The following is a 23919-nucleotide window of genomic DNA, read 5'->3' on the forward strand; positions in this document are numbered from 1 at the left end:
GAACAAAAGTATATATACTTGTAAAAAAATCATCATTTTTGTATATGCAATCTTCTTTATACAAAAGCTACATATGGTAAATTACAATTGTTCCATCCTCTTTTAAAAGAATGGGTTTTACAAACATTACAAAGATGACAAATTCACCACATTTCTGAAAACAAAACTTGCCAACATTTTTTAACTACTTCAATTCGTATATGTATAAATCCTCTGACCTGTATAGTTAGCTTCTGAATTTCTTCTACCTCTCTTTCAACCTTCGAAAACGATCGAAAAAATCATTGTAATAATCTGTTCAAAATCATGAAATCTTTTCGGGTTTCGGGCTTCGATTAATCGTTGACAAATAAACTTTCTGGTTTCTATCATTTGGAGATTTGGTACGACAAAGGGAAATATCTTGATAAGAGATTATGTTTGAGTTTCATTATATAGTAGAAGATGCCGTAACATGGGAGATGCATTACTGCAACCGAAGAATACCTGCACGTACAAATTGAGCTAATTAGATTCGTATAATTTCGTCCAAAATGTAATATAGCTTCCTCTTTACACTCTCTTAGGTCAAAAATTCAACAAAAAAATCTAATTTCGTTCACATTAGAAAAATGTGGACATGATCATATGACGGGCCATGACGGGTTCAGGTCAGCCCATCATCTCGGGCCGGGCCAAACTTTGGGTATTTTCGTGCCCAAACCCATTATTTCGGGTCAAATTTCCGGGCTTTTTAGGCAATTTTCGTGTCGGGTCAATTTATAACTAAAATTCAAGCTTTGAATTGTCCCAAACCCGCCCAAAAAAATTAAAATCAGGTCGGGCCCGAAAACGGGCATGGAACGTCATTTTGGGGCCAAACTCGAGATGATTCGGTCTAGAAAAGTAGTAATGTAATCAAAATCATGTGCTAATGTTGGTATTTAGTTTTGAATGATTAATAACACATTAATGTTTATAAAGTCTATCGATTACCCGATCCGATTATACTAATGGTTCAGATACCCGACCCATGCTCACCCCTGTCTAATTACAAATTTACAATTGCATTCTTCTTAAAAAATAAAATATCTAAGGAGGTAAAAGGAATAGGAAATTCTTACCATAAAGGGGAGAATGAAGAAGACAAGTCCAAAAACGGATATGGCCACCTGTTTTACATATTTTGTGTAAAAGACACATTAGAGAGAGTAAGACACAAATGGGGGAAACCGGGAAACATTATTGCTTCATGAAGAAGCATTATTATTATTATCATACGATACGACTATACGAGTACTACAAAAGAGATTAAATGTAGCTAGCTAACTTACCAAATTGAAATACAAGCATGAAGGACCCATTGGAAAACGACGTAGAACGATGTCCAAAGGATGAAATACGCTATCCGGAACCATGGAAATCTCTGAGAAAACCCGAAAATCACACGTATTAGTGATCGGAAATGTAGATCCGAGGAGTAACTTGAGATTTTTTGAATAGTCGTTTTGGTAAATAAATTTGTCAAAGTAGTCAGTTTGGTAAAAGTCCAGTAACTTACCAAGCTATTCAGCGCGGTATCACCAAGCAGGAATACAAGGTTGATTGTGTGCATGTTGATAATGAACTGTCCAAAATTAGGTTAAGAAAATAAGTTAATATGATCATGAGTTCATAGCATATGGATTACACTTGAACAAAAGACGGGCTAGACGGGTTCAGGTCGGGCCACAACCAAAAATCAGCCCATCATGTCGAATCGGGTGAGATTTCAGGGGGATTTTTGTGCCCAAACCCTGTCATTTCAAGCATAACAATATCGGGCTTTCAGGCCATTTACGGGCAGGACCGATTTTATAACTAAACTTGTAATTTTAATTCGCCCAAAACCACTCAAAAAACAAAAACAGGACCGGACCGGACAAACATGCCTAAATATGCCCAGACCCGTTATTTTTAGGGTCGGGCCGGGCCTGTGGACAGGCTCAAGATAAACAGGTCTAATTATAGATTAAACAAAGCAATATATTGATCAACTAGAGAATTTGGTACTCACGAAATTGAGATCGTAGTTTTTGGTAGCTAGAAACGGAACAATGATGAACCAAAATACACAATCTGTAAGCATCACAGCTCCTGCATTCATCTGTTCAAAATGCACACATATTATAAGCAACATTTGTTAGTTTTCACTCATACAAAAACAGCTCTTTTTAACATTGAACATACAAAAAAAAAACAGAAACTTCAAATTTCTAATACTTGTATATTTAAGTCTGTTTACCTGAAAAATAATCTGTAAAACATAACCCCAGAAACCGGCAGTAGCCCGTTGCCGGTCAAGAACTTGTTGAGGGCTAAAACTGGTTTTGATTGCATTTGGAGCTCCATCATTGATTGATGCAAAATAACCACCTCTTTCTGCATCTATTCCTTCACTATGAACTCTATCACCACTTATTTTTTGGTGGTAATCATAACACCCATACATGGATAACACCGATCCTAACTACAATTAGCAATCCAAATTAAAAAACCAATTAGGGAAACTTTCCAATTTGGGGTTATCAAATTAGAAATTTGAATGTAAGTTTAGATAATGATTTACCCCAAAGTATATTGTAACAAGAGTAAATGTCCACCTATTGATCATAAAAAAAAAAAAACACCAAAATAACCCCATTAGCATCATCATTATCATCACAATTTAACTAAAAACTCATTAATCATATGCTCAAAGTTATTAGAATGTCCATATCAATCAAACAAAAAACACCAAAATAACCCCATTAGCATCATCATCATTATCATCACAATTTAACTAAAAACCCATTTATCATATGCTCAAAGTTATTAGAATGTCCATTATATACCCGAGTCACAATACGCCACACCCAGATGTATAATGGCACTCGCCAATATAACGAAAACAACAAAAAAAAAACCATTAATCATATGCTCGATTTTATGATAATGTCCATTATACACCCGAGTAATAGTATGCCCACAAATGCGATCATTTTTTTTGTTCATTAAATTATTTGGTGCTTATTTATGTGTATAAATTATAATGTATGTACAAGCTACACCCGAACATATAATGAAACTAAATTAAAAAAAACCCATTAGCATCATGATCATCATCACAATTTAACTAAAAACCAATTAACCATATGCTCAAAGTAATTAGAATGTCCATTATACACCCAAGTCATAAATTGAAATCGCAAATGTAACAAAAACTAAAATTAAAAGTAAAAAAAAAAAACTTACTGAGTGTAATAGTAGAAAATGGAGCCACCATCAACAATAGCATTGACAATGAGGAGAATCAATAGCACAAAAAAGGCGCAAACTCGAAAAGCTAATAGCCAACCAGGATGAACTCCTTTAAGACAAGGCATCCAAACTTCATCTGCATACAAAATTCCTGGTTTTTCTTCTGAAATTTCAGCATCCAATCTTGTTTTTGAAGATTTTCTCGGGCCTTCGTGTTTTGATATTAGAAATGCGGCAAAAATCATGGAGACTAATACCCAGATTACACAGAGCAACACCCTCCAATTTAGCCAGTAGTGTGAATTTGATGTATCACCTGTCACAACTGGTTGCCAAGTTACTCTTAGTGTTCTTGCTAAATCACCCATTTTTCAGAAGTCTGGATTTAATCCAAAGTTTTTGTCTTTTTTTATGATTTTTTGGAGGAAATTTGATGGGAAAATGGGGGATTTTTGGGGGTTTTATAGTGGGTTTTTGGTGTTGGTAATGGGGAAATTGGCAAAACCCAGAAAAGATTCACTATCGGAAAAATGAAAAAATGGAGTTTTTTAGGAAAATTTTTGAAACAAAATCCAAGAACAGAGAAGAAGACTACAAAAAGCAGGGGATTGAAAATGGGGGGATTTTCAATGCCATGAAATTGGAAACATGTAATTAGAGACAAACATTCAACTCCCCCCACACTTAACCAAGGATGAAGATAACAAAGCTCTTGAAAAACCCACAACAACAAAAAAATTAAAAAAAAACAAAAAACAAAACACAAAATCTAGAGAAAAAAGCTCAAATTGGGAAATCTAGAACAATCATGAAACTTGACTAGAAAGTTGGTGTTTTTTTGGGGTAGCAAGAAAATTTTTGTGGGTTAATTATATATGTGACTCAATAAACCAAAACCCACAATGGTTTAATTGTGAAACAAATTAAAGCAAATATTCCAAACTTTAAGATGGAAATTATTTTTTTATTTTTTCAGGGTACAAAAAGTTCAAGGATTTACAAAAAATGGGAGATTTTTGGTTGGGAAATTATTATTATTTGTGTGTATAATGAATAAGAAAGAATAGTATGAGAATGAAAAAAGTTCTAAATTGTAAGTAAAGGAAAGGCTAGATACTTGCATGGGATGGAAAGCAAGGAGGCAAAGGTGGTCATGTGTTATGTGTGGAACAAAGATGCTTTGCTTGGAGTTCTTTCTTCTTATTCTTCTTTGTTTTTAATTTGAGTTAAATTACAAAAAATGAAGACAAGATTATGTGAAAGAGGGGAATAAAAAGGAGGGAATACTTATATAGGAGAATTGGAGGATGATGTGCTAAAATGCTAGTATTATGCTTATTGAACAAGCTTTTTCCTTTCTTGTGGTTGCTCCATTTCTAGTGAAAAGACAATATAATCAATAAATAAGTGCATTATTTGTTGACTTTAAAATCATCAATCTAATTTGTACGATTATTATCTCAAGCCACTTTGGTATAAATGATAATACCAAGTTATTCTATATTGTTGGCTTATTCACTTATTTTTTCCTAAACGTATTTTGTCTAAAATTTACTGAACTTATCAGAGTTTATTACATTTGCAAATTATACTCCATACTTTTGCATCCCTTATAATTCTTGAACATCTAAACATATACAAAGTTTACTCTAGTGGAAAGACTATAGTCAATGTAAGTGCATTATTCTTGACGTTAAACCATCAATCCAATCCATACAGTGATACGAGTAGTGTCTTAAATGAAATATGAAGTTATTTTATAATGTCAACATAGTTATTTTCTTCTTACTCGGAATATTCAGTCGTTTTAATTACGTGTATACTCGTTCAATCTAGCTTATAACCAAAACGTAATGTTATCAAATGATACACTTTCTATTATCCAAACTTTATACCATAATGAACTATTCAGATTAGTGACACAATATTACATTAATATCTACTCTAATTAAGATTTGTAAACTCGAACAATTAATGTAGAGGGTACCTAAATGGCTATATGGCTATATGCTTGGACCACAAGCTTCTTCCTATTTCTATTTCTTATTTTTATTTTTAAAAACAAAAGGCATTAAAAATTTAACAGTCTGTGGTCGCAATCTTCATAAGTCCATGCAAATAAAAATAAAATAAAATAAATAAAAAAATAAACGTCTGTCTTGTCACCTTTTTCTTTCTTAAGATGACCAGCCTTTGATAAAACAGAGGAATTTAGAGAGAGAAACTACCTAGAGAGAGAAAGTTATGGTGTGGGCCCCTAATGGAGGGGACAAAAATTCTGTTTTCAATTTGGATTTTGTGGGTAAGAAGAGCTTTGAAGATGCTTGACTCACCAGTCACCATTTAAATTACTAAAATAACCCTAAAAAATATAGTTTGCCACACATCACAATAAAGTAAATTAGTTAAAGCCTGCCATTTTTCATAAATTTGGGCAAATTTCACACAAAAATATTGGTCAAATGTCATACAGAAATTGCTTTAAATACCATCAATCAAAATAACCCAATTTAATAATTGTTGAAAAATGCGTAATATGTACTAATGAGTGAAACTTTATGCAAATATCTGCTTATTTGGGCGGTAAATTGAAAATTTAGTTTAAAAAAAATGTAACTAGGGAATTTTGACGTGATAAAATTGTTTGATTTAACAATATTAGGCATTGTTATAAATATTTTTGGTCAAATGTAATTCAAATATTGTTAATACATCAATCAAAATAATCAAATTACTCATTTCATCTCATTTTCTTGTTCTATTTTGACCAAAAACACTAATAAAAATTGATCAAATGGAACAAGTAAAATGAGACGAACAAAGTAATACGGAGTACTTGTTGTAAGATGTCAGATGTGTAGTATAATGAATACAATTTTTATGCAATATCATTAAAAGCACCTACTAATCCGACTGATAGATTGAGAATTTTCTTAAATAAGAGTATTTATGTATTATTGACCATTATAGACCACAAAATAAGAGTAAAATTTTAAGTCAAAATTGATAAATTTCACAAAATTGGGCAAATGGCCATAAATATTTTATGGTCAAAGCCCAATGTAATGCAGAAATAGGTTGAAAACTTGAAATACATCAATCAAAATGAGCCAATTAATAATAATTGATAATAAATGTGTAATGAGTGCAACTTTTAAAGCAATAATAATAATAAACAAATCATGCATGCCACAACTACCAAGAAAGAAAAATGAGGGGGAGTACATTTTATTGAGATTCTGGATAATACATGCATGAGATTCTTGTAAATAAATGGATCCAAAGGTGGGGATTGGGCTGTGATGTAGAAAAGGTGACAGCATATTTACTTTATGAAAATAGCATGTGAGCAAGTTCAGGCAGGCTTGCGAGGGGACAACTGTAAGAAATGGTACCATAAGTATAGCTGCCATCCTACTGGTTCACACAAGGCATACACCCTATGCCTTGTGTACTATAGTCTTCAGACCAATTACCAATTTTACATTTTTTTTGGTTCTTTCCTTTGTGCCTAAGACTCCCTCCGTCCCAAAATTATCTTCATGATTTTCTAAACGAGCGTCCCAAAATTATCTTACTGTTTCTAATTTTGGCTATTAAGGTCTCCACTTTCTCATGTACTATATTAATTAAAATTGAATTGAAAACCCCACACATGTACTATATTCCACTTTTCCCATGTACTATATTCTATTTCACATGTACTTTATTCCACTTTTCCATACAACTCAATCATCATTTGTACTTTATTCCACTTTTCTTAAAATCCGTGTTTTTTGTCAAACAGAAAGATAATTATGGGACTGAGGGAGTAGCTTAGCGGTGATGAATCTTGAAAAATTTAATTAATTCTCTCTGTATTTTATTAGATATTATATATGTTGACTGACATGCGTATTAATAAAGGATAGTTGAATCTAATAAAAATAATAAAGCAAGTTGGGGAGTGAATAATAAACAAATAGAAAAAGATGATAGTGAAAAATATTTTAATAAAAGTAGATATGAAGTTTATTGTAGTGGTGATCCCTACAGAAAATTAAATATATTAAATAATTAGAATGTGAGGGTAAAAAAGTTACGAAGTACTCCGTACTAAAAATTGAAGTGTAGCTGTTAATAAAATACGGTCGAAAATGGTAAATATGACTCTTAATAAAATACAAAAGGAGTATATGGAGTATGGGATTTTTACAATTATATATACTCGAATAATATTTTTGAGTTAATTAGTTACAAGAAGTATTGAACATATTGTCGAAATGTGTTTTTATATGGAGTATCCAAGTTCCGTTAATTGATACTCCATAATAAGGAGTACTTAGTACTCCCTCCGTCCCGTTTTAAGTGTTTCATTTTCCATTTATAGTTGTCTCAAATCTCATTTAGACCCCATACAAAATTAGAGCTCCCTAAGCTAACAATAAATATAAAATAAACTAAATCAAAAAGTGATATTTTTCTTATCTTCTTTTTTGTTTATAAAATCCGTGTCAAAATCCACTAATGAGTTGTGACACTTAAAATAGGACGGAGAGAGTATAGGAGCATGTCAAACCGAACTACCATTCCATTACTCTATAATTTGTTAGAAATAGGAGATCTCCTAATAGTTAACTAGCTAGATGAACATTTTAGAAGAAAGTGGAAAAGCGTGTGGAGCAAGGAAACTCATCATGGGGTGTTTACACTTAAAACTAGCTAAATGTGTAATCCACTAATCCCCATGCAAGAAATACGTAATGTATAATGTGGCACAATAAAGTCGGTGATTATTGACTTGAAATCGACCTCTTTTATTCTATCGGTACATTTGGAGATAGTCACTTTCGTAATGTATGTTAAGTTGTTAATTGGTTGGTAAGGCTTCTCTTACACGCCATAAGTAGGACCCATAACTTACTTAACAAGCTACTACTTCTAATTATTCAAATCGAACCAAATTCTAACTAACAACGAAAATGAACTATATATATGTATATATAATTAGTTAATTACCCATTTTTGGCGTTGCTTAACTGGAATCTTACCTGGAATAACAGAGATTGTGAACCCATGCAATGCTACTAATAACGAATACTGCCACATTGAACATTTGCATGCTATTGCTGGCTCCACACTGTTTCGTATGTTCTTATTCCAATGTACCTAAGTACATACTTCCCGTGACGGATCTTGAACACTTTTACGAGGATTAGTAGAATAATTAAACAATATAGGACTATAGGAGTAGTATGATAATTTATACAATTATCATACAAAAATTATAGGAGGGCCGTAACTAAAAATACACTATAAATTTTTCGCATGGAGGGGTCGGGCCCATCCGAGCCGTATAGGACATCCGCCGCACGCTGCATAATTCCTTATAAATTCGTCTATAAATACTTACGCCACTTTGACTTTTATATTATTGACATATTTATGCATAATTCTCAATATACAGAAACAAATTTTATTAATGAAAGTCTTGTTGAATTTGTCTCAATAAATATATTTTAATAATATCAATGACACAACAATTTATAAACCATGCGGTGTACTACGGAGTAATTGATGATAACTAAAGAAAATAATGGTCAAAGTTTCTTGTTAAAAAAGAGTGTAAGTTAGAAAATTGTTGAATATAAGGATTTGAATAACAATGTTAAAAGATCATTTTTAGAGTAATGTTGTAGAGAATTTCCAAAGAGCCCAAAATCTTTCCCCAAAACTTTTATAGCTATAGGGAGCATAAAAAAATGTTAAGATTGTCGTCATAACTCATAAGTTCAATTCTTAAGCCAATTTTTTTTTCTTTACTTCCAATTTCTCCACGCTACTACTCCATTGGATATTCAAATTAAAAATCAATCCAACACCAATCGATAGACTATTAATGGGATGTTGTAACTTGTAAGTAACTTGTAAGCGCTACTCCTCTCGTCCTGGTATTCTGGTATATCAGGACAGTTGAAGCGAGATATTTACGTGATAAATCGATCTTGATAACTTTGAAAATCAAATGGATCAAATAAAAATGGCAGATCGATGGAGTACACATGACATGTCAATTTACATATATGAACACCCCATTTGCATCATTATTGTCCTTTTGTGACGCGCTAAGAAACAAAGAAACTTCAAAAATCGATACAACAAAATAGTGCTAGACTATTGAATTGAATTGTGTCTTTCCTTTTGTGTTGGAGCATATAGTATGCTTCAATTCCAATAAAAGCCATATTATTGTGACTATGAGATATAGAAAGGTGTCGTATTAAGGGTTGTTACGTACGGTACTGTGGCAAGCAAGGCATGAAATAACCAACACACTCCTATTTGCAATGAAACCAACATCTCAACAACTTCATTAAGCAATCACTCATGACAATTCACAATTCACAAACCTCTATCTACTACTCCCTCCGTCCCTTAATACTTGCACCGTTTTGACTAAACACGTTTGCCGATGAATAACTTTGACCACTAATATCTTTAACTACATATTATAAAAATTTATAAAATTATTAATAATTTGAAAATATATATAAAGATGAAGCCAACAATATATTATATACTAACATTTATTTTCATATATTAGAAATAAAATAGGGTCAAAGTAAATTATGTAAATAGTGCAAAAAGTCAAAACGGTGCGAGTATTAAGGGACAGAGGAAATACTATACTCCGTATTATTTTGTCATTCAAATCTAATTTTTGTTTTTATTCAATCCTTCGAGAAAAATTATCCACACAAAAGTTATGTACTATTGTGCTTGTGAAGTTTGCACGTTTCAATTTTTCTAGAAAAGAACCATAATGTTGAGACTTAATTAGCATGTTACATTCTTCGAGAGTCGTGACAGATCATCATTGCCCTATTTGGTGAGAATTTGCCAACTTTTATATTATTAGTATTTCTACTTGCGTTTTATTGGAGGTTATTTTGAAACGGGAGGTTTAATAGTATAGATTGAGGTTTAGGTAACGTTTTGGTACCATAAGTTAAAACATGCCCATTTAAATGTATTGGACCTCGTCGGCCTTATTAAATTGATTGGACGTTAATTACTTTCAAATAGAGGTTGGTTTAGGTAACATTTTGGTACCATAAGTTATGTACATTTCGGTCATGATACAAGATATATGCGTTATGGTATGAAAATACTTAAAGTTAATAGGAGAACAAAAAAAAAGAAGGAAGGGGTGAAAGAAAGGGTATTCTGATCATTAGCCCACAACCAAAGTCCACAGCTAGAAGCAAAACGGTACAAAAGGGTTCGATAAATAAAAGCTTGACGGGTTTAGGCCCAACTAATACGTAAGATATCTGTCGTATTATCTGGCCCGTAAGACCCATGGTTAAAGTAATGGCCTAACTTATCCTTTCGGATGAAATTAGTATTTTTATACCAGAACATTTATTGTCAAAGTACGTGTAATACAAATTAAAAATGGGTATGAAAAGATAGCAAATATAAGCATAGATTCGGAGAGAAATTGAAAAGAAATTGTACCTTTGTAAAGATATTGAGCCATTGAATATAACAATTAATCGAGCAACGTTCAAAACGACTCGTTTAAATCCCTCGCAACGAAGGAGATCAATGTCATCAAAGGAAATGAAAAATTAATATTTTTGTATGGCTTGCAAAAGGAAGGAAGAAATGTAAAAAAGATATGAGTTGGGAATGAAGAGAAATGAAGTTAGAAGTCAACAAAAAATGGGAAGTTATTAAGGTGAGAAAAGAGCTAAAGAGTGATTATTCATACTAATTAGCAAGTTTAATTTAACTAACTTGTTGTCGTGGACAAACAATTCAGAACACGTACAAATTGTATGTGTTTCAATTAATTTCCTAGACGCTTAAGGAGGTAAATTTTGCATGAGTTATACGGAGAGACGTGACAGCTAAAATTAATACAGATTTTACTATATGGTCGGTTGTATATTTTCCATATACGAACTTACGAAGTATACTTTTATGTACGGAGTCGATGCTTGGGAAATTACTCGTATATGTCAAGAAAGTGTATTTTCATAGGTGATCTGTAACATACATGCTCGGGAGACCTGTTCAACAACTGGTCGGGCTGGGCTGGGCTACAATAATAAAAATAAAAATAAAAACAAAAGAAACAACACATCATCTTGGGCAGGGTCGGGTTAAACTTCGGGCTGATTTTATGTACCCAAACCCGCTATTTCGAGGTAAAAATAGTGAGTTTTTCGGACCATTTCAGAAAAAAATGATTTTATAGCTAAAATTTCAGTTTGAGTTGCACAAAACCCGCCCAAAAAAATTAAAATGGGGATGGCCCAAGCAGGAAAACAGCCCAAATTTACCCAAACCCGCCATTTGCAGGCAGGGCTTGAGATGATAAGGTCTAGTATATGGGTGAGATGACTCTGACCCGCATGTATTTTTCCATGACCCGCAAATGACCGCCCCGCTAGTGAGCTGCCCCGACCCGCCCAATTTATGCATATCGGATCATACATCTCATCCAAAGTCTGATGATATATACTTCGTACCATACTACCATAAGGCATTGGCAGCAAGTTTTGGACTTGAAAAGAAATTCTTGGAAATACAATACCTTGTTTGATCACAACTCACACAAATACACAATACGTTGGTAAAACCTTGTTATTTAGGAACATAAGACTGACGTGAAAACATAGAAGAAAAGGGAAGTGAGGGAGATTAAAAAATGCAAAGAATGAGGCGTGAGCGGCAGGATTCGAACCTGCGCGGGCAAAGCCCACATGATTTCTAGTCATGCCCGATAACCACTCCGGCACGCTCACTTTGTTGATGAAACCCAACAACAGATATGTTTTATCCTTAGTAGCAGATCTTACTATGTTTTTCCGGTGTGTTTAGGTTGGGGATTAATCATTGATTACCAAAACTTTGTCTTATAAACGAAGGTCTTATGTATAACATCAATTCTTACCATACATTATCATTTTCATTACCCCATTATCTCGATGATGCTCACGCAAGAAGCGGAGTATGGGAGGGTCGGATGTACGCAACCTTACACCTGCAATTGAAGAGAGGTTGTTTTCAATTCTTACCAAATAGTTATATTTTTTAATCAAGAGTTTCTCAAATGTGATAAAATAGTTATAATCTACTATGAGTAATTATACTTTTCAATCAAATACTTGTACTTTTTAATAAAATAGTTATAGTTTCTAGACAGACAATTAGTTATCTTTTTTTAGTCCTGACAGATGTCTAACATTTTGAGCGACACTAACATTAGCTAGCCAATCTTGGCGCTCGAATACAAAGCAATTGCGCTACTTCCAAATCCACCAAATAGCAATACCAAAGTATGATGGCCATTTATAGGAATGGGCTGCGTGATCATGTCTTGGAGAGAAGTATTCGTAGCTCATTTATGATCCAAAAGATTACTAGAGCCATTGTCTACTGCCATTCTCATCCCTTCACAAAGTAGTTCCGAGTTTTCCGTTATACCACGCTATACATTAGACATCCCGACCTTAGGAACAAACATATCGATATTGCATCTTCCTTTACAATATTTAGAGCGCGACCAAAGTGTTTTTGGTTCAGTTAGAGTTCTCCACCCCAATTTTGTCAAGAAGGCCGAGTTGTCCTGTCGAGCTGGCCATAGCCCTAATAGGCTAATCCACCGCGCTCACGAGCTTTTCGTAGAGCTGCCCAAGCTAGTAGGTGTACTCCCCTTTTCTTCTCACCTCCACCCCAAACAAATTTTCCTATTATCTTGCAATGTCATCACATATTTTACTGGGTAACTTTGCAATTTGCATAGAATGGCATGCCATTGTCGAGAGAGTGGATTTGGCTAGAGTTATTTGGCCCGCTGGTGAGAGGTATTTGGTTTTCCATCCACATATCCTCCGATCAAAATTTTCGCACAAGTGACTGAAAATTTCACGCGTCACTCGACTAGTAATGGCCGGCATGCCTAAGTATATACCTAGGTCCGACGCGATCTCCATTTCGGATTGCACGAATGGGCTTCCAATGATTCGCAACGATTGCTTCTTCCATTGTTTGGTACAATCTTTTCGTACACATGACAAAGAGGTAAGGAGAAAGTAGGTCTCCTTACTTGGTTTGAATTTTTGATATGATTCACCATTCCAAAGTACTTGTGGAGAAGCTTTTGATACACACTCCATGATCATGTTACCATAAAATATGGAAGATTCATGTGTAATCCAACATCATTAGTAATATGTAAAATTGAATACGATACATATTAGATTGGACAATTGTTTTTGAAGGATTTAAATTCATTTGAATCAATCTAAACATTATTATATTGGACGATTGTTTTTGAAGGATTTAAATTCATTTAAAGTACAATCTAATCATATATTGGACAATTGTTTTTGCACCAAGATAATTTACAATCATCATAGGACGAGAATGGCACATTTGAGCAATTAACAGCAAACTGAGAAAATTGGCCGAACAAGTTAAAGCATGAAAAAAAGAGAAACATGTCTTTGAAACAAAACAGAAATGTCATCCAACAAAAACGAAGAATACCACAAAGTATTCTACCAAGTTTTCAATCGATTAACAACTATAAATTGAGCTTACATCAGAATTCAAAGTTCTTAAATTCCACCCTTCTTCATCCAAAACACTAATCCATTACGACAATTGCTAAAAATAGAAAATAAAAAAGACTATATTCCCTAGTGGCACAACATCATCAGTCAAGAGCCTCCAAGGAATAAACGTTTACAATCCAAGAGGCCTATCACTCCGAACAGCGATATACAGGCATCTAGTTTAAGTATTTCTCAAATCAATAGCTTCTCGATTGCATCCTGCATTCCAGATACAACAGAACAAGTCAGGAAAAAGATTTGAGCTTTCTTCAAGCAATCATACGTTAAAGCTACGTTCTATTGGGACTTATTTTAACTAAACTTATTTCTCTGAAATAAGTCAAACAGAACAAAGCCTTAGTTTTAGAAAATTGGCAGTAGATGCTTATTGAAGGAAAAAACTCACCTTGAGTTGTTGGATTTGTGATTTCAATTGGCTTCCCTCGTTGGAAGTCACTGAACAAGCGATTACTGGTCTTGTTACACCACATGCACGGCCAAGAGCTGATTTTGCGGGGACGAACACATAGGGAACATTCTGCCAATTGGAAAGCAAGGAACAAAAACATTACAAACAGCACAAGTCAAACAAAAATGTTTAATCTACATAATACGCGTGTAAGCTTTTACTTACAGAATTAGTTTTTCAAAGAAAAGACAGTTTGGCACGAAGATTATTTGTATAAAAGCACATGTACAATATTCCAATCCACAATCAAACTCTTCCTCACTTGACAGATAATTCATCATCCAACCTTCTGCCTTGTCAACCATATTAAAAGATGCTAGATCAACCCACTGGTCTTCAGCAATTTTACACAAATCAAAGTATTTGCAGCACTTTTTCACCCAAATTCTAGGATTACTACCATCACATTTATAGGAAATGATAGTTTGGGGTTCATTTCCTTATCATGTCACAATTGAGAATTATATTGATGAATTTGAAAGCCTGATATCAGTAATGTTGATGAACAAACCATATTCTACCTTGCTGTCATTAGGGAGATTCATTAGGGGCTTGAAACTTGCTGTCAAACCTTTTGTTAAGGCTTTCAAAACAACCAAAAAGAGCAAGAGTAATTAATTTCTTTAGGGCTTCATTAACTAAATTTTTGTACTTACTTCTACCATGTTCAGGCTTCATTAACAAATCTTATCATACTACTCCATATACTAGGAAAAGAGTCACTCAAATGCAACCAGCAAGTACAAACTTAATTACAATAACTGAGACAAAAATTCGAAAATACAACAATAGCCATATATGGATCACTGAAAATGTGTGTCTAAATAAACTAGACATGGGGATTACAAGAAACCAAACTAAGTGAAAAGTCACTGAGATTTTAGTGATACATAGCCCCAGAAAACAAAATTTCGGCATATCAATCTAGACTAACAAGAAGCTTCTAAACCCTTGGCATAGCTAATACTCAGTAGACAACTAGACACCACAATACACTAGCTCCTCTTAGCAAGTAAAAGGAGTAGGCAATAGATCTTCCCTTGTATGCATGTGAAGGTAAAAGGCAAATGAAGCACAAATACCTCCAAATATAGTTCTAGAAACCCTAATTTGTCAACTTCCCTAAACCCAATTCACAGAATAAGAAATAAAACAAATACAAACATTGAACCAATTGCAGCATGATTAACAACAAACTGTTGAAAATATACCTTATCTTCAGCCAACAAAGGAAGATGGAGAAGAATCTCCAACGGCTCAGTATCAGCAGCCATGACTACAAACTCAGCAATACCCCTGTTCAAAGTTTTTGTCGCTGCAATTCGAAATAAACCACATTAAAAATCAACAAAATCGGAAAACCCCACCAAGATTAACCCCCTAAATTATCCATTTGATTCAAAACCCAAAAAAAAACTATTAGTTGAAGGTTAAGAACAAATTCGAACCTTCATTAGCACCCTTTTTAAGTTGCTTGTAATTAGCAGCTTGCTGAACAAGGTCCATGATTGTTATTGTCAACTGAGCATCAGCCAACGGGTACGCTTTAGGGTTAACAATGTCTGCTGTCTGCAAACAAAAAAAGAGAAAATTAATTACTTTAATCATGAACTAAATCATACAACGCATAATTAACTAATCAAATTCAAAAACCCTAAGAACCCTAAAAACCCAGATGCAGGTAGAGAGAGAAAGTTACCATGGTGGCTGATGTGAACTGGGGGAGAGAAGAGAGGAAGAGGGAGGCTAGGGTTTTTCTCCAAATGGCGCAGAAAGAAGGTCAGGGTTTTAGCGGAATGAAACAATATATAGGAAGGTTTTGTCTTTGTTAGGTTATAAAACGACAGTATCTTAACTATCTATTTTATGTTACGGCGCCGTTTTCATGCCCCTTGCTCTGTTTTCGTTTTTTCAGTGTCAAGAAAGAAAGAGTTAAGTTGAAGCCGAGTTAACCCAATAAGGGCCTAGGTTATGCAAAAACTCACCAATAAGGATTTTAATATCTTTTAATCACTGATTAGGACTTGAGGTATCAAAGTGGCTGTAGTTTAGTGGTAAGAATTCCACGTTGTGGCCGTGGAGACCTGGGCTCGAATCCCAGCAAGCCACAAATGTTTTTGAATTTTAATTTAATTACCAGCATTTTCAAACAATGCAATCTTCTTGTACACCCAACAGGGGCGAAGCCAGAAATACTTGTCTAATTTCCGAAAATAAAATACTAGAATTTCAATATATCAAACCAACTACTCCGGTTTTTTTTTTTTTTTTTTTTTTTGTTGTTTAGTATTGGAGAATGTAAATTGACCTAAAATTCTTAACATTTTAAAATACTAACACTAAAATACTTGGACACTGTCTATTAGACCTGTCAAACGGGTCGGTCGGGTCGGGTTGTAAAAAAAATTATTTTCGGGTTCGGGTTATATCGGGTCGGTCACTTTCGGGTTCGGGTTTACAAATGCTTGTTCAAAACCCAGAACTTTCGGGTTCGGGTCGACTCAACGGGTTGGGAGATATTGAAACGCGTATTATATTTTCATTAATTTAGGTGATAAATATACAAAATATGGGCTCAAATTAACAAATTTTCCTACACAAGTTTATATTTAGTCAAATTCAACCATAAAATGGCGTATAATTCAAATTAAATTCATATTACACAGAACAATAGTAAAAACAACGTGTTTATTATGCTTAAATTTTCTTATAATCTCATTTATTACTATAAATACAAGTAGGTCCAAAACAGGTTCGGTCGGATTTTGACTTATTCCTTTTCGAGTTGTTCGGGTTCGGATAAAATCGGGTTATGGGTCACAAAATCTTGTTCAGGACCCAGTATTTTCGGGTCGGGTCGATTTTGACAGGTCTACTATCTATCTATTACTATTTACTAAAAGAGACACTATGAATGACACGTGTCAAATCCTGGTGCAGTAAGCCTAATCTTAATCCAACTACCTGAACGTGATTCGCACGATAAGACCAAGAAGACGTATGGGCCTAATCGTACGCTTCCAACTAATGAAACAATGTGTGGCAACAGAAGGTCAAGTGAACCATGTCATTCCTCCTCCACTGCTAGTGAACCATGTTCTTCCTCTACTGCTAGTGAACCATGTTATTCCTCCACCGCTAGTGTGATAAGCCAGAGCATAAAATCAGGTAAACTACAACTTAACAGCTTTACTTTTTGAATAAAATTGACATACACTATAATGAAATCAATGATAGATTATTATTTTTTTGTGCAAATGAGCCACAAGGGCAATATAAATTACAAAGGGGGACAGGGGGATTCGAACTTGAGACCTATTGTACACAGGCCCTCAGTCTTAACCACTAGGCCAAGACATCATTGGTGATGATAGATAAGTCTTACTTGCTTTTCAGCACAGGAAATCGTTGCCACGTGTTAGTTATAGCTTTAGCTTTTATTTCTTTGCTTCATAAAGTTCACGTTGCATGATGTGATGCTGCTTCCATACACACATTCTGTTATTCTCCTCTCCTAGTTTTTAGGAGTTAGTTATAACAACTTATAGAATAGTCTAGAAGCTTTCATTACTATTTATATTCTGCTTTGCTGTAATAATCAGTTAACAAGATTTGCAATAACAAGAAACACATTGCTTCTCTCTCTTCTTCGTTTCCTCTCAATCTCAATTCATATTTGTTCATATTTTGTCATGGTATCAGAGCAGGATTAAAGATCCTTGGCTCATTTTTCTCAAATTCCGCAAGTTCCTCTTCCTGATTCTGTCTGATTCCTTCTGTTTTTACTGCAATTTCTGGATTTCTCTGAAAAATCGAGTTTGTTCTTCGATTCTTTTGCTTCTTATATCTGAATACTTGTTTGATTTCAACATCTTTTCAAACAATTTTTGACAATGCCTTCTAGAAATGAGGATTCTGCTAATTCACACAGAAACAATGCTAATCTTCCACCAAATCAAGATCCTTCTAGCATATATTACATACATCCTTCTGATGCAAACTCAGTTCAGCTTGTTTCCTTCAAGTTCAATGGTGCAGAAGGTTTCACCGGCTGGAAGAGATCGATGATATTGGCTTTGTCAGCAAAGAATAAGATTGGATTTGTTGATGGCAGCATTATGAAACCTGATTCTGGTACAATTGAGTACAAAGCTTGGGAGAGATGCAACGATCTGGTATGTTCTTTGATCTTAGGCAATCTGAATGAGGTGGTTGCTAAGAGTGTCATGTTTCTGAAATCTGCTAGAGACATCTGGATTGATTTAGAGGATAGATTTGGATTCACATCTCTGGCTCAGATTTATTCTCTTGAACAAAAGTTAGCTGAAATAACACAAGGAAACAAATCTGTATCTGAATTTTTCACTGAAGTTAAATCTGTTTGGGATGCAATTGAAGAAGCACATCCTATGCCTTATTGCACATGCAATAATTGTACCTGTAATGTTACTAGGAAATTCTTTCAGAGGCAGCAAGAAAAAATGGTGATGCAGTTTATGATGAAGTTAAATGAGCAGTTTGCTACAATTAGGGGTAATGTGTTGATGATGCCAACATTACCTAAAGTCTCAGAGGCATACAGACTTTTTGCTCAAGAGGAGAGACACAAAGAAGTATCACAAGCTAGCACTCAAGCAGAAACATTAGCTTTTGCAGCTGAGAAAAGAAGATTCAGTGGAGAACATTGGAACAACAACAACAAAACTTACAAAACTCAGCAATCTGACTTTCATTCTGGTTATCAGAAGACAGGAGTTACTAACAGATATGGCAGACCTGGATCTAACTACTTTTGCACTCATTGTCAAACACAAGGGCACAATGTGGACAGATGCTTTAAGCTTCATGGATATCCACCTGGTTTCAAGAATTTCAAAGAAAACAAAGTTACTGCACTATCACATGATGATAATTCTGGTGAGAATGTCTTACTTGGACATCACAGTGAAGTTAATCCAACAATCACTGTGGAGCAATACCAACAGTTGATGGATCTTTTGGCCAAACAACAAAACAATACCGCTGCTGCTACAACTCCTAACCTAGCCATGATGGCAGGTAATCTCTGTCTGTTATCTCATTCTAATACTAGGTGGCTCCTAGATAGTGGTGCTTCTGACCATTTTTGTCATGATTTATCTCAATTTGCTGACTATAAGCCTATTGACAAGTCTAACACCTTTATTACATTACCTGATGGGAGTAAAATTGTTGTTAAAAATGTTGGTTCAGTGATGATAAATATGTTAGGTTATGATACATATGACATTACATAGATCATGCGGAAACAACCATTAACCCAGGACAACATATTATTTACACATAATCATATAGCATAATTTAGATGCATACTCTTTGTTGCGTGCCCTCCCTAGCTGCGCCCGAACCGAACAAGAACAAGTCTTTAGGACTCCAAGTGTCGTCCCTCCGTAGATAGTCCACAGCACGTCCGGATCCGCCTTAAGATTGACCAACTAGAATCGCCCTTAAGGTACTAGAAAATTTCGGCACTTTTATGAGCAAGATGTGTGTTTTAATTTTCTCTCAAAAAACTCACTTTTGAATACTTTGAAACTTGTTATAAATTGTGAGCCCTAGCCTCATATTTATAGGGGTATGGAAAGGGAATCGAAATCCTATTCAGATACAAATTAATTAAACCTAGAATCCTACAAGAACTCTAATTTAATTAATTTATCAAATAGAATTAGGAATTTAATCATTAACCGAACTCTGCATGTTTTAGGAAACGTGCACGAACACAAACACTTGCACACACACGCACGGCTGCCACGATGGGCCCCATGCGTGCGCGCGAGCAGCAGCCCACGCGGCGCCCGCGCGCGCTGCGCAGCCTGCTGGGCCTGGCCTTGCGCTGGGCCTGGCGTGGCTGTTTGTGCGGCGCGCTTGGCTTGCTGGGCGATGGCCTGGCTTCGTGCTGGGCCTCGTCCGGCAGGCCTCGTCCGATGCTTATTCGTACGATGCGCTTCCGATTAAATTTTCCGATTCCGGAATTCATTTCCGATACGAACAATATTTAATATTTCCGATTCCGGAATTAATTTCCGTTTCGAACAAATATTTAATATTTCCGTTTCCGGAATTATTTTCCGATTCCGGTAATATTTCCGATTCTGACAATATTTCTGTTTCCGGCAATATTTCCGATTCTGGCAATATTTCCATTTCCGATAATATTTTCCGATACGTACCATGTTTCCGTTTCTGGCAACATCTACGACTTGGATAATATTTATATTTCCGATACGATCCATATTTCCGTTTCCGACAATATCATCGTTTCCGGAGTATTCATTTCTTGCCTGTGACGATCTTAGCTCCCACTGAAACCAAGATCCGTCGGTTCCGAATATTCATAGATGGAGTATTTAATGCCATTAAATACTTGATCCGTTTACGTACTATTTGTGTGACCCTACGGGTTCAGTCAAGAGTAAGCTGTGGATTAATATCATTAATTCCACTTGAACTGAAGCGGCCTCTAGCTAGGCATTCAGCTCACTTGATCTCACTGAATTATTTAACTTTGTTAATTAATACTGAACCGCATTTATTAGACTTAACATAGAATGCATACTTGGACCAAGGGCATTATTTCCTTCAGTCTCCCACTTGTCCTTAGGGACAAGTGTGCATTTCCTAATTCCTTTGTCGCTCGATGCTTGCTCTTGAACATAAGGTAAGAGTTGTCATCCTTATTATGTCCAGAGGTGTTCCTCGGTTTCAGAGTTCAACTGATCAAATAAACAGATAATGATAGCCTATGATTCATCCGAGCACGGCCATGCATTTCACAGTTTCTAGCTCTCCGAGTGGCCTTGTACAACTTTTAAGCATCTCATCCCGATTTATGGGAGGACAATCCCAATCTTGCGATCTTGAGATTAGACTTCGTTTGATAGGTGATTACCTGAGCGTTGCCTTTATAGCCTCCTTTTACGGTGCGACGGTTGGTCAACGTCAAAGCAACCAGTTCTCAAACAAGTAATCTCAAATCACTCAGGTATTGAGGATTTAGTGTCTAATAATTTTAATGAAATTTACTTATGACAGATTTTCATCTCTTACAGTAAAGTTTCATAGGTCTTGTCCGATACTAGTCTTCCCAAAGTAAGTATCTATGCAAATGATTATGACATTGCCATGTCCACATAGTTCAAGAAACAGAACTACTAGTCATCTTGCATTCTAATCGTCTAACGTTTTCTATGCGTCCAATTTTATAGAAAACTCCGACTAGGGACCATTTTCAACCTTTGACATTCAAGTTCACTTGATAGACATTTCTTAGTCACAGGACTGGTCCTGACAGTCTATCTTGAATATATCGTCAAATTGAAGGGACTCATCATTTAATACTAAACCAAGATTAAATGGAATATGAAAATTCATTTCATATATGATAAATGTTCAACCCCAATGTTTTACAACCATGGGCCTCTAACCCATCTTTAAAACATTTCATGGAATTCAGAGCTATGCTTGATTTCCAGTGCTACAACGTGAGTGTTGCTTCTCACTTGTTGCATAGGTTTAGTTATCATGCTTTGCCAATCTTAATATCCTTTTCATCGAATGTTCTTCGAGATATGATGATAAGATCTTTTCGAGTTTGTTTATTATGTGATCTAGTCTTTCTTACTTCGATGGTGGTTTTACTCATTTTTCAATGAAGAACCATCAAGTTAGCAGACGTTTTTCTTGCTTCAAGAGTGGTTCTACGCATTTTTCAATGAAGAACCATCAAGCCAGCAGATAGGTGATCTACCCAAGTCCAGTGAAGAACTTTAAACAACCCTGTTTTATTGCTTCTTAGGCAATAATTACTTTTACTTCAACTGTATAGGTTGCTACTGATGCTTTGTTTGGATTTACCTATCCAGGCAGTTCATAGATATGTGGAAGATTCTCCAACTATATCTTGGAACATAGAAATTATTATTTTAATTTCCCACGCAACAACTCATGGTCTCCAACCCATGTTGCCATTTTCAAAACACGATGCTCTATAGCTCGTCCTTATCAATGGTTAACTCCAAAGGGTCTTGCTTGATCCTTTGCCAGTGTTTATGCATGTAGCATCAATATTTAGCATATCTTTGTTTCCTTGAATCAAGAATTATTCCTATGTACCTTTTCAAGTATCATAAGTATTCTTGATCTCAATCTAGTTGATCTTTACTTAGATCAATAGAGATTGGTATATGTTCGTCATGCCCAAAGTCATACGATACGTTTTTGGCGATCCTCATATTATATCATACATGATAAATTCTTTTGCAGAATAATTCCCAATTGAATTCTATTCATGTAACTTTAGCTTATCTAGTTTCAGCTAAATTCTTTGACATATAATATAGGTTAAGAATCTTATTTAGATCCTTTGATGTTTAACTTAGTAAATGCTTATACATAGTTCAAACATCCTTTACTTAGATTTATTCACATGGGTCGAATATCTCCAATGGAGACTTTCGTGTTTGATTTAGTAAATGCCATTACTTAATCCAAAATAATATCATAAGATCTTTGTAAATAGATCTTAATACCCAGTATGTACTAAGTTTCGCCATGGTCCATTATTGATGAATAATTTCAAATCTAAGTCATTAGCATTTGAATGTTGTTTCACAATAGAGAGATATGTGTGTAATACACATAGGACCAAATAAGTTTTACGTACTCCCACTAAACTTCTTATATATCTATAAGAATCATGTATATTTTATGAAACTAAAATGCTTATTAGCTTCACTAAAATACAGTTCCAATTCCCAATCGCTTGCTTAAATCTGTACTTAGATTTCATAAGTTAGCATTCCTTTTCAAGCATTTATTTGGATCCACAAATCCTATGACATGCCATGTACATAGTTTCTTCCAACATTTGACTGAGGAAGATGTTTTGTCATCCAATTGCCATATGTACCAATATGTAATCATTGCTTGAATTATAGACTTAAGCATTACGATTTTGCATGAGGTTTCAACACAATCCACATCGTGAATTTGCTTGTAACCTTTAGCAACTAATCTAGCTTTGTGTGTGAACACAATTTCATGTTTGATGGTTTTTATCTTTAAAACAAACTTGCAACCAATAGGTGTGAAACTATTCTTGCAAATCAACAAAATTTCAATTTTGTCATCAAAACATTGAGTATGTTTTATGGCCTCTAACCATTTAAAACATTTGAGTCTATATATGGCCTCTAACCATTTTAGGGAATCTGGGTTTCGTCATAGCTTTCTTACAAGTCACAAACTCATTAATCTACATGATAATAGTTTGACTGCAAGTTGTAGGTTTCTTCATTATCTAATAGAAGAATCTCATAGTTTTATTGACCAGAACTCTATGTTTCTTTACTATCTAATAGAAGAATCTCATAGTTTCAGTGACTTGAACTCTATGCCCTACTTGGGTATAGAACATCAAACAACAGAATATCAATAGCCACTTGAAAGTCCTTTGAATATTCTGTTCTCCTTGAAGCACTTGTAAAGTCTTCTAAGAGATGTCTATTCTTTAAAGCCACTTCTAAAGTCCTTAAAGAATAA

The 23919-nt window shown here is 34.8% G+C and overlaps 2 protein-coding genes and 2 non-coding genes across 5 annotated transcripts; 1 reads left to right on the plus strand and 3 right to left on the minus strand.

Annotated features, from left to right (window-relative positions):
• On the minus strand, positions 1-10961 carry LOC110797034 (uncharacterized). Of its 2 annotated transcripts, none has more exons than XM_056828200.1 (9): positions 10759-10961; positions 3253-3583; positions 2588-2621; positions 2264-2488; positions 2036-2125; positions 1541-1606; positions 1314-1405; positions 1104-1151; positions 1-486 (listed from the first exon to the last, which is right to left on the minus strand). In XM_056828200.1, exons 1-9 carry the CDS (start codon positions 10778-10780, stop codon positions 369-371), a joined length of 1026 nt encoding a protein of 341 aa, XP_056684178.1. In that variant the 5' UTR covers positions 10781-10961; the 3' UTR covers positions 1-368. The 2 variants fall into 2 exon arrangements, with proteins under 2 accessions (XP_056684178.1, XP_056684177.1); XM_056828199.1 differs by lacking the exon at positions 10759-10961 and adding an exon at positions 8289-9766.
• Positions 10962-11971: 1010 nt separating this feature from the next.
• Positions 11972-12053, minus strand: TRNAS-AGA (transfer RNA serine (anticodon AGA)). The gene has a single exon. It is a non-coding gene; the product is annotated as a tRNA-Ser (tRNA).
• A 1756-nt stretch (positions 12054-13809) lies between these two features.
• Positions 13810-16196, minus strand: LOC110797033 (uncharacterized). The gene is made up of 5 exons (XM_022002119.2): positions 16037-16196; positions 15786-15906; positions 15549-15652; positions 14275-14406; positions 13810-14087 (listed from the first exon to the last, which is right to left on the minus strand). Exons 1-5 carry the CDS (start codon positions 16037-16039, stop codon positions 14061-14063), a joined length of 387 nt encoding a protein of 128 aa, XP_021857811.1. The 5' UTR covers positions 16040-16196; the 3' UTR covers positions 13810-14060.
• A 178-nt stretch (positions 16197-16374) lies between these two features.
• On the plus strand, positions 16375-16447 carry TRNAH-GUG (transfer RNA histidin (anticodon GUG)). The gene has a single exon. It is a non-coding gene; the product is annotated as a tRNA-His (tRNA).
• The last annotated feature ends 7472 nt before the right edge of the window (positions 16448-23919 follow it).

This window comes from Spinacia oleracea, chromosome 5 (genome assembly GCF_020520425.1).
Source record: "Spinacia oleracea cultivar Varoflay chromosome 5, BTI_SOV_V1, whole genome shotgun sequence".
NCBI classification, from domain to species: Eukaryota; Viridiplantae; Streptophyta; class Magnoliopsida; order Caryophyllales; family Amaranthaceae; genus Spinacia; species Spinacia oleracea.